The 16,614-nt window shown below is 41.5% G+C and overlaps 1 protein-coding gene across 7 annotated transcripts in view; it reads right to left on the bottom strand.

Moving 5' to 3' along the window:
- The window catches only part of Lca5l (lebercilin LCA5 like), a 52,714-nt gene that overhangs the window by 26,793 nt on the left and 9,307 nt on the right, over positions 1 to 16,614 (bottom strand). For 4 of the 7 annotated variants that reach the window (XR_005734602.2, XR_013437043.1, XM_040287037.2 and 1 more), the window contains exons 3-5: positions 5,787 to 5,952; positions 3,059 to 3,393; positions 2,430 to 2,576 (exon numbers count right to left, since the gene is read on the bottom strand). Coding sequence is in view for 3 of the 7 variants with exons in the window: in XM_040287037.2 (XP_040142971.2) it covers positions 2,430 to 2,576; positions 3,059 to 3,332 (421 nt within the window). In the remaining 4 variants the exon portion in view is untranslated. Of the gene's footprint in view, positions 1 to 2,429; positions 2,577 to 3,058; positions 3,394 to 5,786; positions 5,953 to 13,772; positions 15,409 to 16,614 lie in introns of those variants that run through there. The other 3 variants (XM_013357770.4, XR_013437045.1, XR_013437044.1) reach the window with 3 other exon arrangements.

Here is a 16,614-nt window from a genome sequence, read left to right on the forward strand (position 1 = left end):
AAAGAAGGAAACAGTTTTTGAATAGCAAACTGTGGAAATGTTTCTTTTTTTTTTTTTTTTTTTTTTTTTTTTTAAGAGTGAGAGAGGGGGACAGAGAGAGAGAGAGAGAATTTTAACATTTATTTATTTTTTCTTAGTTCTAGGCGGACACAACATCTTTGTTGGTATGTGGTGCTGCTGAGGATCGAACCCGGGCCGCACGCATGCCAGGCGAGCGCGCTACCGCTTGAGCCACATCCCCAGCCCTGGAAAATGTTTCTTGCTATTACAATGATTTAAGTAAATCTCTAGTGTTTGACCAAAGCAAAAATCCTATCAAACTGAAATCCTCCCTTCATTCTCAAGATTTTATCTAAGAAATGGTCTTTATGCCATGAAATCTGCTTTCCTCAATTTTCTTATTTGGGAATTGAAACTGCTCTCTAATGTTACTGTTCTTTAGTGAATCCTGGTCTATATTGGTGATTCTAATCGTATGTTACCACCCCTCAAGACTCAGAGATCTACTTTTAATGTCAGAAAACTTAAAAGACACTGAGAATTCACTGGGGAAGAGACCACATTGGCTCATGACACATTAAGCCTCTCTTTGCTTACGGTTAGAATCATATCACCCTAGATGGAACAAATTACTTGCTATTTAAGTTACTTCAGCAAACACTTGTAAAACACAAGCTGGATGGGAACAGAAAAATAAAAGAAACCACCAAAAAATAATTTATCACTCTGACAAAACTTTGAGTTACAATTAGTGTTTCAGGTTCTTTATATACTGGTGCAAGGGTCCTCACGATGCACACAAGATCGGTTTAAAATAATAACTGAATATCAAATAAACATGCAATGATGCCCAAGTAAGAGTCCATCTTTTGCTCTTCTGGATAATGGAATTTACGACTCTCGTCTCCTGAGAAGTGACTGAATTAATTCGGGTTGCTTTCAGTTTATGAATTGGTATCTTGAGCATAATGTACTCAATAGATATTTGTAGAATAAATAAACAAGAAACCAGTTTCAAAAAGCTAAATTATAAGGTGCAGTTTCTTATAGAAATTGTCTTATGGATACCAACTGCATTCTTAAATAGTTCCTTAAAAGCTTAGAATTGATGTAAGATGTAATGTCTATATCTATGATCCCTTATCATAAGCCCTTGGGACAGGCTGTTTTAGATTTTTTTTTTTGAGACAGGGTCTCACTGTGTTGGCACGGGTTGGTCCCTAACTCCTGGGCTTGCTCTATCTATCTTATTTATTTATTTTTTTTAAAGAGAGAGTGAGAGAGGAGAGAGAGAGAGAGAGAATTTTTAATATTTATTTTTTTTTTTAGTTCTCGGCGGACACAACATCTTTGTTGGTATGTGGTGCTGAGGATCGAACCCAGGCCGCACGCATGCCAGGCGAGCGCGCTACCGCCTGAGCCACATCCCCAGACCCTCTATCTTATTTTTTGGTACTAGGGCTTGAACCCAAGTGTGCTCTACCACTGAGCTATATCATCAATCCTTTTTTATTTTTTATTTTGAGACAGGGTCTTGCTAAACTGTTGAGGCTGGCCTCAAACTTGCTATCCTTCTGCCTCAGTCTCCTGAGTGGCGGGGATTACAGACAACTGCCACCATGCTTAGCTCAAACAATGTTTTTATGGCAAAATATATAACTATTCACTAAATAAGATAAATGAAGATCACTTTCATGTAAATTCAAATCAATTTTTTTCCAAATAAATATTTTTTCTAGAGGTTGGTTTTTTAGAGATTTGAAATTTCAGATGTGGATAAGGGTTGTATAACGGCAGGACCCAGCAGGTGTTCTGTTGTGCTCTCTTCCAAATGCCATAGCAGACTTCTTGGACAGAGCCACACCATGAGAGGGAAGCAGACTTTTCCTCCTCTGCCCAGAGCCTTGTGATGGGCCTTGAAGGCCCATTCCCTCATCTTAGAAAGGGACTTTTAACCTCTTGGGTGTCTGGAGAAACATTTCTCCCTATAAAAGACAACAAATGACCAAAGATTAAAAAAAAAATTATTGAAGAATCTCTGCTCTGTAGCTAGGAAGAAGGATGATTTTTATTTGGAGACAGGGTCTCCAGTCTGGATGTCCCAGAAGTAGCTCAGAGGATCCAGGACACACCTGGTCATAGCAGCTGGGGAGGAAAGGCCCTGGGTAAGCGAGGCAGGGGCAGGTGAGCCCCCCAAGGGTAGGCTCTCAAGCATGTCCAGCTGTTGGCCAGGGTGCACTGATGGCCAGAGTGACAAAGTCCCAGCTGCTCCTACAGGAGGAATGCAAGCTGGGACAGGGATGCAGGAGGGAGGGGTCAGTCACAAGGCTGACTCCAACCGGGACAGGCAGGAGTTGGTGGAGTTGGTAGTTAACAACAGCCTTTTGAACCTTTCTGGCCCAGAAGATGGCTTCGCCAATGTGCCTCACCAGTCTTGGCGACCGTCCTCTTGGGGTGTTGAGACAGGCATTTGTATTTCATTGGCAGTTCAAACCTGGGTTCTTCAGCTGAGATGAAAGGCAAGAAGCCAGTGAAATCCAAGTACTGTGGTACTCTGTAACAAGGCCACCTGTTAACTGAAAATGGAACCAGCCTCACTAGGTGGCTCCATTTGGGTAAGCCATGTGAGGAGTAGACTTCATGTTTTAAACCTTATTATTATTTGATATCAGGAACTGAACCCAGAGGGTGGTTAACCACTGACCCCTTCTTATTTTTTTTAATTTTTTTAAAAATTTTTGAGACAGGGTCTCGCTAAGTTGCTTAGGGGCTAAGTTGCTAAGGCTGGCTTTGAACTTGCCATCTTCCTGCCTCACCCTCCCAGCTGCTGGGATTATAGGCATGCACCACTGTGCCCGGCTAAAACTTTCCATTATTTTGTAATTATCCTTAATTCTTTGATTCCCATTTCCTTCCACAAAAGTTTACCTTCAATACACATTTATAATATGGAGAGTTAGCAAAACACAACATGGACTGCTTCAAAATACTAGCTTGTTAAATAATAACATCATTAAAACCAGGAATCCAGCCTTGGCTGAGAAATCTTGCCTCTTACCTGTGGGCTGGGCGGTTTTAGAAGCAGTATACTTTTTATTCTCTTCTTTCTTTTCTGTGGCCATAGGTTGCCCTAAAAAATTCCTGCTGGCAGCTACTTCTGAACACTCAGAGACAAAGTCTTCTGAATAGTCGTAGTGGGAGCTCAGGCTCCTGCAGGAGCACTGAGACCTGCTGTAGTCCACACTCCCCCTGGAGGCCCTGCTGTGCCTTGACAAGCCCTCGGGGCCTGGGCTTCTGCATTCTGCAGGCCTCCGGCTGTCTTCCAGGGCCATGCTGGCGAGGTGCTCTTCTGTATGCACTTTTGTTGTACCAGCCAGAGACACAGTAGGCAACCTAGTAATAGAAAGGTATTTTTGAATTTGACTGTTGACTTTCAAATGAACCATGCTTTACTATGTTTTATGTAACTCTATGAGTAATTATGAACATGAAACCAGGCATTATTCTGAAGTATTTTCCAGAAGAATTTCAGTTTAGTTTTCATGTTATTTCTACATAAAATATGAGATTGCTGAGATCAAGCTTTTTTTTTTTAGTTTTACAAGGACAAAATATCTTTATTTTGTTTATTAATTTTTATGTGGTGCTTAGGATCAAACCCAATTCCTCACATATGCAAGGCAAGCTCTCTGCTACTGAGCCACAACCCCAGGCCTGAGACCAAGCTTTGGTACCATATACAAGTGATATGAGATAGAATCATACTGGGGAATAATATTGACAATTGTTTATGAATTAGTGGATGACGTCCTTATTTCTAAAGGCTGGCTATTTGTTAGGTATTTTTGCCTTCATTAGAACTGAAGAAAATGACAGTTCTCAGTAAGTTTGGCTAACTGGTATGAAATGCAGCTCATGATATTCAGACATATTCATGAAGATGTTCACTTTCATTTAATAATGATAAGATCACACAGTTTTGAGATTAAACATGTAGAGCACAATGTAACTAATCTTCTAGTTTTATAGAGCTAGTATTTGTTATAAAATCAAGAGTGACAGTGTTCCAGTGACATAAACTTTTAATTCAGGAAATTTGCTTTTCTTTCTGTGCCTAATTTAACTATCATAGCATGAATATGATTTCCATGATTATATACCACAAAATGACAAAGAAAGCAATTCAGGAAAACATGCATGTCTTCAGGGGAAGATCATCTAGCAGTTAGAACTCCTGGAAGTGCACAAATGGAAAACGACCTTTCTCTAACATGGAACTGAGAGTGTGGGCGCAGCAGTAGCCCACGCCTATCATCCCAGCAGCTCAGGAGGCTGAGGCAGGAGGATCTCAAGTTCAAAACCAGCCTCAGTAAAAGCAAGGTACTAAGCAACTAGGTGAGACCCTGTCTCTATATAAAATACAAAATAGGGATGGGGATGTGGCTCTGTGGTCAAGTGCCCCTGAGTTCAGTCCCCATACCAAAAAACAAAACAAAACAACAACAACAAAAAGAACTGAGCATGTTTTCAACTGCACCAAAAACCAAGCTTATATCAATAATGGGTTTGGGAAAATCAAAATGAACTTTTTATGTGAAAACTCAAAATCTAATTTGGGAATTAAATAGTAAAGTAGACTTCAAAGAAAAATGTTTAACAGATAAAAATGAATAAAATTTGATGGTATAATAAGAAGCATATGTTACCACATAGTTAAAGGTCCTTGTAACCAAAGGCCATGACTAAAAATTAATTCAGACCGACCTGCCGTCCTGCTTCTTTCACTTAGGGTGGATTCATTTCAAATTGAGTACAATTTAAAGTGGTTTAAATACAGTGTTTCAGTCAGCTTTTTCATTGCTGGGACTAAAGGACCGACCAAAACAATTGTAGAGGAGGAAGAGTTTATTTATTTACAGTTTCGGAGGTCTCGATCCATAGACAGTGGACTCCGTTCCTGGGGGCTGAGGTGAGGCAGAATGTCATGGCAGGAGAGTGTGGCAGAGGGAAGCAGCTCACATGGCCATCAGGAGGCAGAGAGGGCAGGCTCCACTTGCCAGATACAAATGCATACCCCAAAGCCACGCCCCAAGTCCCACCTGCTCCAGCCACACCCCACCTGCCTTCAGTCACCACTCAGCTAGTCCCTATCGGGAGATTAATTCACTGATTAAGACTCTCACAACCCAGTCATTTCTCCTCTGAACCCTCTGGCATGGTCTCACATGTGAGCTTTTGGGGGACACCTCACATCTAAACTGTAACAGTAGCAGTTCTTCATTTGTGGATCCAGAATGTTTTGGTTCAGCAAATGATTCCCCAAAGCAGCTCTCACAGGTTGCTTCAGGATTCCATGGAGCTGAAACAACTCCTCAGCTTTCCACTGCTAGCATTCTAGCTTCCATGGAGAAAGATTTTGACATTACTTCTTGACACTGGTTGAATTAAATCATCTGCATGGCACACAGGTTGGGGGGCACTGTCCCTCCTGTTGGTTCACCCACTCTCCCAAACATGTCCCCTAGGCCTGGCTGCTCTCGACAGCCCTGGTGGTATACATGCTCCCCCAAACCCAAAGGTTTCTCATGAAAGTTGTTTTCCTAAAGAACATCAAGTCCAGCTCCCCCTGGTCAAGACAGCTGTTCCTAGCAGCAGGGGCCCTGTCCCTGATGATCTGGAGAGCAGGTTCCGGAGGACACAACTTGTGATACTTTCTATACACTCTCTTAGTTGTCTAAGTGAGAATCTAAAATGGAAGGCAGAGGAAGTCACACAGAGGAGGTTACCTTTAGTTAAACAACAGGGTTCTGCACGTCTTCATAACGCTCTCGAACTAGGGCATGGTAATGCCACTGGCGGGTCATAGCAACTAGCTGAACAGCAGACAGAAACAGACAAATCCATCTTCTGGGACTTTGAAAGGATTATCTTTTCATTTAATTCTCAATTCTCCTGTTTCATCAAGGAAGCAAAAGAGAAATTAGCCTTTCCAACAGAAATTTAATCTCACTCTTTCTACTAGGAGATTTTTTTTCCTAAATCACATTCTGCTTGACTTGTCTTCTCTGCAGACGAAACACACTGGGCAGTTCACAGTCTCCCTCTACAAAGAATCTCAGCCCAAATCTCTTATCTGTAACACTAGCCTGTGCTTCACGTCTCACTAGTGCTTATACGTTGTGCAAACTGCTTTCACATCACCCAGTCCTCACAGCACAGAGGGAGGAGGCTCAGGCAAGATCAAAGGTTGAGTGACTGTCCAGGCTGTCTAGGTCCAGGGCCAGTGCTTTTCCATTCAGCAGTGGACAGCACACTGGGGACCACCACGCAGCCCTAACTCAGAGAAGTCCTCTTTCTAGCCAACACTCTGCCATGTGGGCAGAGGTGGAGGCAAGGACCCTGATTCATGGACCTTTGCATCTGGAATAAGAAGAATCAGAAGTTAGTACCCTAAGGAACTAAAAACGCCCACTCTACCCCCAAGCCTTGCCTGGCCTTGTCCCTGGAAGCTGTTCTCCCCACCCCTGTTGCTCATGATCTTAACCCCTGTGTTCCTTTCTATCTTGAAAAATCCAAGTTTTCCGAACACTTGTTGGTAATCTGCAGGAAGCATTTGGTTTTGGGCCAGTTGTTTCTGACATGAGCTAGTCTTGCAAAAGCCCCGTGAAGGTTCCCTCCTCCTTCCTCACTTCAGAGTGAAGAAAGTCTTCTTGGACCTGGGATGAGGCTCAGGGGTAGAGCACATACTTAGCATTCAGAAGGCCCTGGCTTCAATCCCCAGCATCACACACACACATACACAGTCTTTTCACACCAGCATTTTAAGATAAAATCTTAATTCAAGAGAATTGATAAAGTATAATGCTATACTCACAAACTGCCCAATAGCTAAAATCGTGGTGGGGAGTATGATGGAGTAGAAGATGGTAGATGACATAAAGGTAGACAGACTTGGGTTGAACCTGGGTCTGTCTGTCACATAAGGGCTTTGGCCATCTGTAAAATGTTTCTTACACCACCAAATTCACAGGGTCATCACAGGGGGAAGTAAGAGTGTGGTTGTGAAAATACCCACACAGAGCAAGCATCAACAAGTACTTCCCCTGTTGGAAGAGAATTCTGGGACAAACACAAGGGCTGCCAAGGTCATTGCTGGTGTCTTCATGTGAGATTTGCAACCAAGACTCAGTCTGCTTTCCCATCAATTGTGGTACCAAGGATGGCTGCTGGAACAATCCCCTTGTCTTGTCTCTGTGTGCTTCAGACCTACTGTAGTGCTGTTATAATATTTCTACATGCCTAGCAGAAGTTTCACACTCATTAGCTTACCTAATCATGATGAGGTCGGTCCTTTTTTGTTTGTTTTTTGATACTGGGGACTGAACCCAAAGGCACCTATCCACAGAGCTACATCCCCATCCCTTTTGATTTTGAGACAGGGTCTTGCTAAGTCGCTTAAGGCCTTGTTAAGTTGCTGAGGCTGGCCTCAAACTTGCAATCCTCCTGCCTCAGCCTTCCGAGTTGCTGGGATTTCAGGCATGTGCCACCACACCTAGCTAGGTATTGTTAACTCTATAGATGAGGAATATAAGGTTTGGAAAGTCAGCTAACTTGTACAAAGTCACAAAGCTAGTAAAGCTTGATTCTCTGAGCTTTGAACCCAGGTCTCCTTGCCCTTAAAGCTCTTTTTGCTGCACCATATTTCTGGCCTCCCCCAAACCCCATATTTGACCCAACACATTTGCTTGCTGCAGCCTTAAAATGTAAACCAAGCAATATTTGTGATGAGCTTAAGGGAATTACCAATGATTATGCTGTTCCTTAGTTTATCTCTCCACTCTAGTGTTCAAAATTCTAGACTATCCTGAATACAATCCCTCTCCCTTCATCTTTCAGGCTTATCAGTGTAACTCTGAATTTCACATGGTAGGAGCGGGTAGAGGGGATTCACTTCCATTCCTAATGAGTACATGGAGGTCTGAGTTGACTGTATCCCACAACTATCTTTTTAAAAAAATTTTTTTTGTAGTTGTAGATGGACTGTTTTTAAAAGGATTCCCTCTGAATCACATGTTCTCTGACAGACAAGATAAGGTTGGTTGCTCCATGTTCAACCACAGTAAAGAGCTAGCCTTCCTAGTCTCTGTTTACTAAAAACTGGTAGAATGGGGAGGAAAGGAAAATATTTCAATGGAAATACATCAGAGTTAACAAACATAAGACTTAATAAACAAGACTCCATAAACAACCTCACTCCTCATCCATGTGAAAAGGTACCCTAGTGCAGGCCTTGGTGACTTATCTAGAATTCGGGGGTGGGCTGAAGGTGTTACTGCCCTCCCCATGTGGATTTGCAGTCAGAAGCCTCTGTGGATGTCCCAGTAGGTACTGTCTCCTGTGGGTCTCTGCATTTTGCAGGATCTGCACAGTAAGAAGTTGGTAACTGAAGCCTCTTTAAAATGCTCAAAAAAAAAATCATACAATTAAAAATATTCCAACAAGGAAATATTTAGCAATATTGTCCTCAGCCTTTCTGGCTCACTTTACCTAATGCTATAAGTAGTTTCCTCAAGATGAGCCAAAAAAGAGTCTTACTATAAAGACATTTCCTTTTCTTTCATAAGATGGGTGGTGGTAGAGAATCCTATTTCCACTGTTGGCCTGCTTTCATTAAATTTCTAAAACATGGTAGGAGGCAGTTATTCTGCTGTTGATCACTATTATAACCTAATCTATCTCATGCCATAAGCAACTTGAAATTAATCGCTGTGTACACTGATCTATCACTGTTATAATGAAATGGCACAAATATTTAAAAATCAAAACCTATAATTTCAATTCACATCATAAGAAATTGTACTTTGGGGAACCTACTAAACTTAGAGTTAACATAATTGCTTTAGATAGCATATTGACATACTGTATTGTTTGAAAGAATGTATACTTGGTAACAATAGCACGTGGCCGGTTGGCCCCCGGGATTTAACAGAACTTATTAACGTTAGTGTCACTAAAATCAGATTTTTAGGTAAATTTATTGTGCCTCTTTTTGCTAGAACAATAGAGAGACCATTGTTCTTACTACTAATAGCATAGTCTTTGACGAGATGAGATCATAAGAAAAATGAGGACCAACTGGCTCCATAGTAAGCAGTTCAGTGACAATGATTTCAACACTTAAGTGAATGTAGTAGGTGAATCACCAACATTTGATAATTTTTTATATATTCAACAGGTCAATTTCTTTGGCTTACTAAGGATACACATTTTATATGAAAACTAATTCTTTTTTTTTTTTAGTTTTTTTTATTGTTGGTTGTTCAAAACATTACATAGTTCTTGACATATCATATTTCACACTTTGATTCAAGTGGGTTATGAACTCCCATTTTTACCCCGTATACAGCTTGTAGAATCACATCAGTTACACTTCCATTGATTTACATATTGCCATACTAGTGTCTGTTGAATTCTGCTGCCTTTCCTATCCTCTACTATCCCCCCTCCCTTCCCTTCCCCTCCCCTCTTCTCTCTCTACCCCCTCTACTGTAATTCATTTCTCTCCCTTGTATTATTTTTTCCTTTCCCCTCACTTCCTCTTGTATGTAATTTTGTATAACCCTAAGGGTCTCCTTTCATTTCCATGCAATTTCCCTTCTCTCTCCCTTGAAAACTAATTCTTAAGTCTTTGGGATGAAATTCTTTTTTTTTAATTGAAAAAAGACTCCTTCTTTTATTGAGGTATGAATGAAATTTACTAACTGCACATATTGAGAGTGCATGATTTAAGACTAGACATTATCATATTAGACATTGTGCATGGGTACACACAGGGGTACACTTACACACCATGAAACTATCACCACCACCAAGATGGTGGCTTATCCATGACCCCCCGCTTCCCTGCACCTTTCTGTGACCCCTCTCTGCTGTCACTCCCAGCTCCTCATCCCCATCCCAGGAAACTGGAATGTTTGTATAGACTGTTTACATTTTCTAGTTTTATATAAATTAAATCATACTATATGGACTTTTATTTGGTTTCTTTAACTCCACCAACTGGAGATTCAACCACATTACTATGTGTATCAACACTTTATTTTTTGCTATGTGGTGGTGAACACCTGAATTCCAGCAATTTGGGAGGCTGAGGCAGGAGGATTGCAACTTCTAGGCCAGCCTTGTCAACCTAGCAAGGCTCTAAAAAACTTAATGAGACCCTGTCTCAAAATAGAAACTAAAGGACAGGGATGTAGTTCAGTGTGTAAAGTACTCCTGGGTTCAATTCCCAGTATTGAAAAAAAAATCATGTTTTAAAACTGCTCAGATCCAGTTGTATGCATAAACCCTGATTGGTTTATCTATTTGCCCATGTACAGACATTTCAGATATTTATGGTTTGGGGGTATTAAAAATTGCTATAAACATTCATATACAAGTTTTGTGTATGGATGCTGTAGTCTGGATATGGAATCCTAGCCCCTTCCTGCCTGTCTCCCTTTGCTTCCTGGAAGCCCTGAGGTGAACAGCTTCCCCCAGGCCCAAGAGCAACAGGACAACCAACCAGAGACTGAAATCTCCAGAGTAAATAAACCTTTCCTCCTTAAAAGTTATGATCTCAGGTATTTTGTCACAGTGGCAGAAAGCTGACCACCTCCCTGGATGTAGACTTCTCCCCAGGGTTAATACCTGGGAGTGTAATGGCTGTATGGTAGCGTAGGTGTATGTTTAACTTTTTACAAAACTGTAGCTGTACCATGCTACATTCCCATCACTAGTGCCTGAGTTCCGGCTGCTCCGCATTACTGCTAGCACTTGATATGATAGTACTTTAGTCTTTCTAACAGGTTTGTGCAGTTACATTATGGCTTTGCCTTTGCCAAGTACCTGATGACGCTGAACATCTTTTTGTGTGCTTATCTGCCAACTGTTTTATTGAGCTTTTTTGGTCACTGTGGCCAAAATACCTGACAAGAACAACTGAGGAGGTAGAAAGTTCATCTGGGACTCGGGGTTTCAGAGGTCTCTGTCTGTGGAAGGCTGACTCCACTGCTCTGGGCCCAGTGTGAGGCAGCACACCAGGGGGAAGGATCCAGTGGAGGAAAGATGCTCAGCTTTTAGTGAGGCCAGGAAGCAGAGAGGTAGAGCAAAGGGGGAAAGGGCCACAGGGAGGATGCAGCCTTCCAGGGCACGCTCTGGGTGACCCACCTCCTCCAGCCACAGCCCAGCTCCTACAGTTATCACTCAGTCCATTCAAACCAGTGGACTGATGAGCTCTCACAATCCAACCCAACCCCATCATCTCACCTCTGAATATCCCTGCATTAACTCAGGAGCTTTCAGGGTACACCTCACATCCAAACCATGATAATCTCCTTATATCTTCTTCAGTGAGATATTTGCACATTTAAAAAATTGGGTTGTTACTGAATTTTCAGAGTTGTTCGTAAATTCTAGATGACCTTTGTCAGATATATGCTTTGCAAATAATTTCTGAGACTTGCTTTTTCATTATCTTAAAAGTATATTTTGAAGAGGAGATATTTAAAAATTTTTCATGAATCCCATTATCAATTTGTTAAGAATGGGGGCTGGGGATGGGGCTCAAGCGGTAGTGCGCTTGCCTGGCATGCGTGCGGCCCGGGTTCGATCCTCAGCACCACATAGAAAGATGTTGTGCCTGCCAAAAACTAAAAAGAAATAAAGATTAAAAAATTCTCTCTCTTTAAAAAAAAAATTGTTAAGAATGGTCCTTTTGGTATTGTACCTAGGAAGAGTTTGCACAACCTGAGGTCACAAAGATTTTTTTCCTTGCTGTCTTATACAAGTTTTATAGTTTAAAGTTTTACTTTAAGTCTTGTTATTCACTTTGAGTTAATTTTTATGTTTTTTTTTTTTAGATGGGGTTTTACCTTTGGCCAGGCTGGCCTTGAACTCCGGGGCTCAAGAGATCCTCTTGCCTCAGCTGGGATTATAGGCCTGTGATGCCAAATACAGCCTAAGTTCATTTTTTTTTTTTTTTGTACTAGGGATCGAACCCAGAGGCACTTAACCACTGAGCCACATCCCCAGCCCTATTTTGTATTTTATTTATTTATCTACATTTTATTTTTTTAGAGAGAGAGAGAGAGAGAGAGAGAGAGAGAGAGAGAGAGAGAGAGAGAGAGAGAATTTTTTTTTAATATTTATTTCTTAGTTCTCGGCGGACACAACATCTTTGTTGGTATGTGGTGCTGAGGATCAAACCTGGGCCGCACGCATGCCAGGTGAGCGTGCTACCGCTTGAGCCACATCCCCAGCCCCTTGTATTTTATTTAGAGACAGGGTCTCACTGAGTTGCTTAGGGCCTCACCATTACTGAGGTTGGCTTTGTACTCGTGATCCTCCTGTCTCAGCTTCCTGAGCTGCTGGGATTACAGGTGTGCGCCACTGTGCCTGGCCAAAGTTCACTTTTTTGATATATGTACATATGAATTCAATTGCACTGATCTTTTTCTCTAGTTTTTGGTTAGTGTAGCTTTATAATTAACCTTGAAATGAGGCAATATTAGTTTTCTAACTCTGTTCTTCCTCTTCAAAGTTGTTTTGGATATTTTAGGACCTTTTGAATTTTTATCTGAATAGTAGAATAAGTTTTTCAATTCCTAAAAAAAAAATCCAATGCAATTGCGGTTGGGATCGTGCTCAATCTGTAGATAAATTTAGGGAGAACTCACACCCTGTCAATATTGAGGATTCTGATTTATGAATACACTACATCTCCAATTTATTAGATCTCTTTGGATTTCTTTCAGCAATGTCTTGCAGTTTTAGTGTAAAAGTCTTAAATAACTTTTGTCATATTTATCCCCAAGTGTTCTATATTTTTGGTGTTAATTAGTATTGCTGTTGTAAGTGGTATTTTTTAAAATTTATTTTCAATTTCTGATTGGTACTAGGATACAGAAATCTGACTGGTATTTGCATATTAACCTTGGACCTACAACCTTGCTAAACTTGCTTATTAGTTCTAGTAGTTTTTTTTTTTTTTTTTTGTAGCTTCAATTAGATTTTTATACTTAGATGATGATGTCATCCGTGAGTAAAGAGACTTTGGTTTTCTTTTTCACATTTCATTGCTTTGTGTGATGGCTCTGGCAGAATCTCCAGGACAATATTGACTAGGAGCAGGGGTGAGAATGATGTCCTTGTCCTGCTTTGGCTCTTAGAGGAAAGCACTCGGTCTTTTTTTTTTTTTTTAAAGAATTTCTTTTTTTTTTTTTTTTTAAAGAGAGAGTGAGAGAGAGGTGGACAGAGAGAGAGAGAGAGAGAATTTTAACATTTATTATTTATTTATTTTTTAGTTCTCGGTGGACACAACATCTTTGTTGGTATGTGGTGCTGAGGATCGAACCCGGGCTGCACGCATGCCAGGCGAGCGCGCTACCGCTTGAGCCACATCCCCAGCCCAGCACTCGGTCTTTAACATTAAGGATGATACTGTCTATGGCTTTTTCATACTTGTTCTTCACCAGGTTGAGGAAGTGGCCTTCTATTCGTGATTTATTTAGGGAAGTAGGGTGAATCCTAGGAAAAAATGGGTAATAAGAAGACTTCAAGATGGAGAGGGAACAGAGAAGAGGGAAGAGAACCAAGAAAAGAAGCAAAGTCATCGGGGCCCCTGGTGAAGGCCTAGAGAATGCCCCCCTGGAAGACCCTTTCTCTGGCAGCTGTGGCAGTGGACATTCCCGCGGCACAGGAGGAGGAGGAGCCACAGGAAGAACAAACGATGCTTTATTCTCTCAAGCCAGTTTTATTTCTGATTCTTGCTGTAACTACATAGAACTCTCTGCTGAGTTTAGGAAAGGGTGATAGACACTGTCTGGAAAACCAGAAGGCCTCCAAGCTGTTTACCAAAGGGGTTAAAAATTAAATTGAAGCTGGGAGTGATGGTGCATGCTTGTAATCTCAGTGACTCCAGATCCTGAGGCAGGAGGATTGCAAGTTCGAGGCCAGCCTTAGCAATTTAGTGAGATCTTGTCTCAAAAAATTTAAAAAGAGGGCTGGATGTAGCTCAGTGGTAGAGGGCTCCTGGGTTCAATCCCCAGGACTGGGCGCGGGTCGTTAGGGTGACTGAAGCACATGAGAAATTTTAAAGTTTATTTATGCAAACATCAATTCATGAATCAAGCAGAACCCAAACTGCTTTGGGTTTGGGGACACTGCTAAAGGGGCTCAAAGAAAAGCCTTTTATAAAGTGAATGAGGAAACAACAGAGAAAATAGAAGGTTAGTTATGTAGTCGTCTTATTTGGACCACTCAGCTGGAAAGGTCCTACTTAAGTAAGTAGAGGTTGGGTGGCCGTTTGTAGTTGGTTAAAGTTGTTCATTTCTCTCTACATTTGTCAGTTATGAGACATGCACCTGAGGTAGGCTTTGGTTTGCTTGGGCAGCAACCCAGGGCATTGGCCACTCCGGCAGAAGCAGCACCCCACCAGTGGCTGCTGGGTGGCGAGGGTCACCTGGTGTCCATTCCTCTTCTGTTCCTGCGGGTCACTTTCCTTCCCTCAGGTTTTGGGCAGTCCAGCAGCTCCAGCCCAGGATAAAGAGCCCAGTCGTGGCACAAGTCACGTTGGCTTCATTCTTCTGATGCTGCTGGTAGAATGCACACTGTGTGTAGGTGGCTTTGAAGGTAGCTCCCAACTGCCCTCGTTTCTTGTTCTCATGCCCTTGTGTGTCCCTCCTCCCCTTGATTTGATTTGGATGTCGCTTCTAAGATTAAGCAATTAAAAGACTCATTGCTGTCTGTTTTGGTACCAGGGATTGAACTCAGGGGCACTCGGTCATGAGCCACATCCCCAGTCCTATTTTGTATTTTATTTAGAGACAGGGTCTCACTGAGTTGTTTAGCAACTCACTAAGTTGCTGAGGCTGGCTTTGAACTCATGATCCTCCTGTCTCAGCCTCCACATCCACTGGGATTACAGGTGTGCACCACTGCATATGGCTTCATTACTGTCTTAATTACCCTCTTTTCCTCTCATTTGCTCACACTGATGGAAGCCAACTACCATATGGTGAGCTGACTCATGGACACAGGGCAAGAAACAGGCTTCAGCCAAAAGCCAGTGAGGAGCTGAGTCTCGGTCTAACAGCCTGTGAAGAATGGAATCCTGCCAGCATCCATTCCAGTGGGCACAAAGCTTGGATCTTCTCCCAGATGAGTCTTCAGATAACTGCAGCCCCCCACTGATTCTTGATTTCAGTCTTAAAAGACATCCTGAGAGGAGAAATCAGCGGTGCCTGTGATCCATGGCGTAATAAATGCTTGTTGTTTTCCAGGCAGGAAATGTTCATTTGAAAACTGGAGAGAGACTTGTAGAATAGAAGACTTCTGTGTGGACCATGAGAGGGTACAGTTAGCAGTGATCTTTCAGAAAAATGGAAGAACAAAAGACTTAGTTCACTTATAATAGGCGCTTTCTAGAATGTTTACTTACCTAACTTTGAAAACAATCTAAATGATGCTATATTTTCTTCATCTCTGATCCATTAATTTTAACAATAATCTTATCAAAACATTTTTTGACTGATGGCCAACCACACCATTGGTTTAAGTTTTGGGGTAACTATCATATGGGCATAGATGATAAACCCAGGTGGATTTATATATATATATGTTGTAGTTGGACATTTGTTATTTATTTATTTGTATGTGGTGGTGCTGAAGATCAAACCCAGGGCCTCGCACATGTTAGGCAAGTGCTCTACCACTGAGTTACAACCTCAGCCCCATGGATCTTTATATATATATATAATATATATGTATATATGTTGTAATTGGACACAATATCTTTATTTTATTTATTTTTGTGTGGTGCTGAGGATTGAACCCAACGCCTTGCCTCGCACATGCTAGGTGAGCACTCTACCTCTGAGCCACAACCCAGCTGCGCCCCCTGCCAGGTGGATCTTATTAGGATACTTAAGTTTCCAAAATAAAAAAAAATTTGAATGCCCCTGACTGACAATGGTTCAATTTACATTTTTTTTTTTTTTTTACTTTAAGGTGGCCTGTAATCTACATGCATCCAGCATAAACTGTATTTGGAATTCTAACCTTTTTTTAATATTTATTTTTTAGTTTTAGGTGGATACAATATCTTTATTTTTACGTGGTGCTGAAAATCGAACCCAGTGCCTCATGCATGCTAGGTGAGCGTGCCACCACTTGAGCCCCATCCCCAGCCCTGGAATTCTAATCTTTTTGTGGGCTACATACTCTCACAGCACTGGGCAGAGACAACATGCAAATGCCCAGTACCCTAACGTCTTGCCAGCATTTTTTTTTGATACAAGTATTCAATAAATCACACAAGTTATTCAAAAACCTCATTGTAAAATAGGTTCTGTCAGATGATTTGCCCTACCGCAGGCCAATGTAAGTATTCTGTGCTCATTTAAGGTAGGCTGGGCTAGGCTAGGTCAGGTGTAGTAAATGCATTTTTGGGTTTATTGGGACACAACTGTACTTGACTTTAACATAAATTAGACCTGCCAATAAAACAATACCTTTAGCTTTCTGGAATTCCTGGGACCCTAAGATTGTTCTAAAATTTCTACCTGTAACCTGAAC

Source organism: Ictidomys tridecemlineatus, chromosome 3 (assembly GCF_052094955.1).
Source record: "Ictidomys tridecemlineatus isolate mIctTri1 chromosome 3, mIctTri1.hap1, whole genome shotgun sequence".
In the NCBI taxonomy this organism is placed as follows: Eukaryota; Metazoa; Chordata; class Mammalia; order Rodentia; family Sciuridae; genus Ictidomys; species Ictidomys tridecemlineatus.